The 5,598-nt window shown below is 50.5% G+C and overlaps 1 protein-coding gene across 1 annotated transcript in view; it reads right to left on the bottom strand.

The window, feature by feature from the left end:
• Positions 1 to 5,598, bottom strand: part of COL5A3 (collagen type V alpha 3 chain) — a 52,284-nt gene that overhangs the window by 24,448 nt on the left and 22,238 nt on the right. Inside the window, 7 exon segments of the mRNA XM_017880033.1 lie at positions 1,608 to 1,661; positions 2,086 to 2,193; positions 2,325 to 2,378; positions 2,486 to 2,530; positions 4,679 to 4,732; positions 4,877 to 4,921; positions 5,024 to 5,077. Of these exon segments, the coding sequence (XP_017735522.1) occupies positions 1,608 to 1,661; positions 2,086 to 2,193; positions 2,325 to 2,378; positions 2,486 to 2,530; positions 4,679 to 4,732; positions 4,877 to 4,921; positions 5,024 to 5,077 (414 nt within the window).

The raw sequence follows: 5,598 nt of genomic DNA, 5'->3' as shown, positions 1-5,598 counted from the left end.
TTTTGAGATGGAGTCTGGCTCTGTCGCCCAGGCTGGAGTACAGTGGCCGGATCTCGGCTCACTGCAAGCTCCACCTCCTGGGTTCATGCCATTCTCCTGCCTCAGCCTCCCGAGTAGCTGGGACTACAGGCGCCCACCACCTCGCCCGGCTAGTTTTTTGTATTTTTTAGCAGAGACAGGGTTTCACTGTGTTAGCCAGGATGGTCTCAATCTCCTGACCTTGTGATCCGCCCGCCTCAGGCTCCCAAAGTGCTGGGATTACAGGCGTGAACCACTGCACCCAGCCCCAAATGTCTTTAGGTTCCTCCTCTACTCTATAGAAACAGAACTCATCAGTGATACAATATGGGTATAGTTTAGGCAGAAAAATGAATCTCATCAGTATCCTCACTCATCAAAACATTGGCAAACAAATGTTATGTTTTTATATAAGTACGTTTTTGCATAAGTACATTTGACTGTAAGTTATAATTAATTCAAGATATGTACTATGTGTATTTTATGATTCTATGATTTTCCCCTTTAACTGATATTGTTGGTGAATGAAACTTAATCACACCAAATGAAAGGATCCTACAGTTTTATAATCACTGTCATCATCACCATTATCAACACTATTATAATCAAATTGATGAGATGGAAATTACTGGGACGTCTGTTTCACAGCAGAGAAAACAGGCTCAAGAAACTTGCCCAAGATCACGTAGCAGGTAAGAGGGTATTTGAGCCCAAGTCTGTCTGATGCCAAAGCTCACTTTAAAAAAAAATTTTGAGACGGAGTACCCCTCTGTCACCCAGGCTGGGGTGCAGTGGCAAACAATTCTCCTGTCTCAGCCTCTTGGGTAGCTGGGATTACAGGTGCATGCTACTATGCCCAGCTAATTTTTTTGTATTTTTAGTAGTGACAGGGTTTCATCACATTGGCCAGGCTGGTCTCAAACTCCTGACCTCAAGTGATTCACCTGCCTCTGCCTCCCAAATTGTGGGGATTACAGCTGTGAGCCACTGTGCCCGGCCACATCTGGCTAATTTTTTTTTTTTCTTTAGATGGAGTTTCATTCTTGTTGCCCAGGCTGTAGTGCAATGGCATGATCTTGGCTCACTGCAACCTCTGCCTCCTGGGTTCAAGCAATTCTCCTGCCTCAGCCTCCTGAGTGGCTGGGATTACAGGTATGCGCCACCATGCCTGGCTAATTTTGAATTTTTAGTAGAGACAGGGTTTCTCCATGTTGGTCAGGCTGGTCTCGAACTCCTGGCCTCGAGTGATCCACCTGCCTCTGCCTCCCAAAGTGTTGGGATTACAGCCACGAGCCACCACGCCTGGCCACATCTGGCTAATTTTTGTATGTTTTTGTAGAGACAACATTTTGCCATGTTGCCCAGTGTAGTCTTGAACTCCTGGGCTCAAGCAATCCTCTCACTTCAGCCTCTCAGGGTGCTGGGATTATAGGCATGAGCCACTATGCCTGGCCAAAGCCCACATTTTACATTCTCTCAATGGCCCTTGGGGTGGGCAGCTCATCCCCCAAGACCACAGCCTGGACCCCTGGATGTTAGTCTCTGAATCCTGCCCATCTCCATCTCCACCTCCACCCCCAGTTTCCTACCTTAGGTCCAGGGCGTCCTGGATAACCTGGGAGGCCTGGTACCCCAAGCTTGCCCTGCAGAGAGGTTATGGGACAAAGGTCAGAAATTGCAACCTGGAGGTCAGAGGAGGAAAGGTCAGGCTGGCTGGGGCATGGTGAATGGGCTAATGGGATGGGAGTCAGGGAAACAAAGTTCAAGTCCTTGCTCCTGCCTGCTAGGGGCATATCCTTGGGCAGGTCAATCAGCCATTCCAAGTCTCAGTTTTCCTTGTCTGTAAAATGGGATGAAAATGCCTATTGCATGTGTTGGTTATGGAGATAAGCACATAAGTTGGGTGCATTAAATTGCTCTATAATGCTGAGCTGAGGAATTAAAGATGACAAGGATGGTAGCAACCTCCTGAGGTCGAAGGTTTAATAAAAGGGCAAAGGGCAAAGGGCAGAGGGAAAAGGTTGGAGACCTCTTGACTGTGGGAGGCTGGAGGGTGGAGTCATTTACCTTCTCCCCAGCTGAGCCTGGGGGCCCCTCCTCGCCAGCCTTCCCCACCTGCCCCTTCAGCCCCTCGGGACCATCCTCTCCCCGGGGACCTGGAGCTCCGGGTTTCCCCTGGAAGAAAAAGGAGAGTCTTTAATATCCATCTTTTGTCCTTCCTGCTCTGTCTAGCCCCAGCTCATCCCCTTCCCATCTTCCCCGAGCCCCCCAGACCCACACCACCCCTCATCTGGAGCTGGTCTTACCCGATCACCTTTGAGCCCCACATCGCCCTTGAAGCCCGGGAAGCCGTCCTCTCCCTGCGTGAGAGAGACAGGGGCCAGAAGTGAGGGCCTCGGGGAAGGGACACAGCCAGGACCCCATGACTGGGGCTCCCTCTCCTCTGGTGAATTCCTTCTCTCCTCACCTTCTCGCCTTTCTCCCCCTGGAGGCCCCGGTTGCCTGAAGTGCCCTGAAAAATAAAAATGCTCTCAAGCTTCTTCCCTGCTTAAGAAGGAACCCAGACTCGGTCCCCTGCTCTAAAGCAGCCAGGATAGTCCCAAGAGGATGCTAGGCAGAAGCTGGGAGGGGCAGCTTCAGAAGAAACGATCTTTCCCCAGAGACCCCTCCCTCCCCACTGGAGGCCTCCCAAGGTCATCTGTGCGGGGGTGTGCGGGGAAGGCCAAATTTCCAAGTGATTCCCATCTCCTGGAGACGCTTTGTCCACAGTTCCTTCTGGCAGAAGAAAGAGGATGAACATTCCAGGCCTGGACCTCATTATAAAGGCAAAGGAATGTTCCCCATTGTGCCAGCTACAAGGCGACTCTGTGCTTGGCTATGGAGACAGCGCTTAGTACAAGTCTGGATGCTGCTCATACCAAACTCTGAAAACTGCGCTTGGCTGCAACATCTCTGAGCTCAGTGGCTACAATGATAATGCACTTGGATCCAATACAACCCATGTGGTTAGTCTCCAGCCACAGAGAAACAATGTAACTGAGCTTGGCTGCAAGTTGTTCTCTAGCTTTGGCTACAACGTAACTAGACTCAACTACTACAGAGTAGGGACTGGTTACAGTGTAACTAGACTCAACTAGGGGTCAATTAATGTAACTAGAAGCTGGGCATGGTGGCTCACGCCTGTAATCCCAACATTTTGGGAGGCAGAGGCTGGAGGATTGCTTGAGCCCGGGATTTCCAGACCAGCCTGGGCAACATAGGAAAACCTCATCTATACAAAAAGTACAAAAAAGAAAAAAAAGTAGCCAGATGTGGTGACGTGCACCTGTAGTCCCAGCTACCTGGGAGGGTGAGGTGGGAGGATTGATTGAGCCTGGGAGCTCCAGGCTGCAGTGAGTGATCAAACGAAAAAAACTGCCAAGCCTGGTGGCATACGCCCATAGTCCTAGCGATTCAGGAGGCTAAAATGAGGGGATTACTTGAGCACAGGAGTTGAAGGCTGCAGTGAGCCATGATTATGCTACTATATTCCAGTCTGGACAACAGAGAAGACCCTGTCTCTAAAAAAATAAAACGTTTAGGGCTGGGTGTGGTGGCTCACGCCTGTAATCTCAGCACTTTGAGAGGCCAAGGCGGGCGGATCACCTGAGGTCAGGAGTTCAAGACCAGACTGACCAACGGAGAAACCCTTTCTCTATTAAAAATACAAAAATTAGCCAGGCAAGGCGGCATATGCCTGTAATACTGCTACTCGAGAGGCTGAGACAGGAGAATCATTTGAACCCGGGAGGCAGACGTTGCGATGAGCCCAGATGGTGTCCCTGCACTCCAGCCTGGGCAACAAGAGCAGAACCAGGTCTCAAAAACAAAACCAAAAACAAAAAAGATAAAAAATGTAACTATGCTTGGCTACAATGTAACTCTGAGGGTGATACTTGCCAGACTCTGTGCCTGCTACAGTATAGCCAATTCCTTGATCATAGTGTGTCTAAGCTTGTCTAATGCCCCTGCACCTCTATTTAGCCAAGGTGCAGCTCTTGGCTTAACCCAGCATTACTATGCATATAGATTATGTGATTCTGAGTTTGGGTTAACACAACCCTTGGGCCAGGCGCAGTGGCTCACGCCTGTAATCCCAGCCACTTTGAGAAGCCAAGGAGGGTGGATCACCTGAGGTCAGGAGTTTGAGACCAACCTGGCCAACATGGTGAAACCCTGTCTCTACTGAAAATACAAAAATTACTCAGGCCTGGTGGTGCATGCCTGTAGTCCCAGCTACTCGGGAAGCTGACGCAGGAGAATCGCTTGAATCAGGGAGGAGGCAGAGGTTGCAGTGAACCGAGATCACTCCACTGCACTCCAGCCTGGGTGACAAAGCGAGACTCTGTCTCAAAAAAAAAGAAAAAAGAAAAAGAAAAAAGAAATAAATGTGTTCGGCCTCTAATGGGTTTAGCTGTTTTCAACAACAAGGTGACATGGTGACAACCACACTGTAAGGCTGTCCTTGGCTGTGCAGCTCCAAACCACAGCCCCACGACATCTGGCCTGACCAACTGATTCCCCTCTCCACACATTCAGAAGTTTCCGATGGAGCTGCGTCACATCCCTGAACCCAAAGCTGGTAAATCACTCCTACCTGCAAGCCCCCGGTATCACCTACCTTCACTCCCCGAGGTCCAGGATAGCCCGCAGGGCCTGCCGACCCTGGTGGACCCTGAGAGGAAGATAAGGTCAGTGCCATTCCAGACAGTCCTTTCCACATTCTAAGAGTCCTCATCTCTCTCCTCTGTGGCCCCTGACTCCAGGCCCTGCCTCCCGACCCTCATCCCCAACCCAGCCTAACCTCCTGGTCACTCACCTGGGCCCCTTTCTCTCCCGTGGGGCCTTCATGTCCTGGGTGACCCTGGGGAAGAAACATTCTAAGTTGTCAGAGACCAAAACTTGCCATTCCAATTCCCAAGCTTCCCCCTTCTCCTTCCTACTTTTCCCAGCTCGTGGTTCTTACCGGAGGGCCATCGGCTCCTGGGAGGCCTGGAATTCCTGGGTTTCCAGGAGGACCCTGAAAGAAGATGAACAGCAGGGGAGAGACAGAGGTGCTCAGAGCCCTGGAGCACCACTAGGATCAGATCTACACAGACATGCAGCCGCCTCAAGGTTAGGAAATAAACAGACCTCACTGGCCAGGAAATCTATCCCAGCTGTGCCCAAACTTGCTGTGTGACCCCAGGCAAGCCTATTTCCCTCTCTGATCCTCAGAAATCCACTGCTTCTGGGAAGATTGCAAGGAAGAATATAAAAACAGTACAAGATTGATAGCCTAAGCGGGTGACTATAGTCAATTACATGTCACCCAGGTTGGAGTGTAGTAGCACGGTCTCGGCTCACTGCAACCTCTTCCCAGGTTCAAGTGATTCTTCTGCCTCAGCTTCTGGAGTAACTGGGACTTCAGCACCTGGCTAATCTTGGTGATCCGCCCACCTCGGCCTCCCAAAGTGTTGAGATTACAGGCGTGAGCCACTGTGCCCGGCTTTGGGTAATAATTTAATTGTACATTTAAAAATAACTAGAAGACAGCCGGGC

The sequence above is a fragment of the Rhinopithecus bieti genome, unplaced genomic scaffold, assembly GCF_001698545.2.
Source record: "Rhinopithecus bieti isolate Rb0 unplaced genomic scaffold, ASM169854v2 scaffold_10589, whole genome shotgun sequence".
Taxonomy (NCBI): Eukaryota; Metazoa; Chordata; class Mammalia; order Primates; family Cercopithecidae; genus Rhinopithecus; species Rhinopithecus bieti.
Note: the sequence above shows the minus strand (reverse complement) of the source record. Positions and strands in the feature narration are given on the sequence as shown.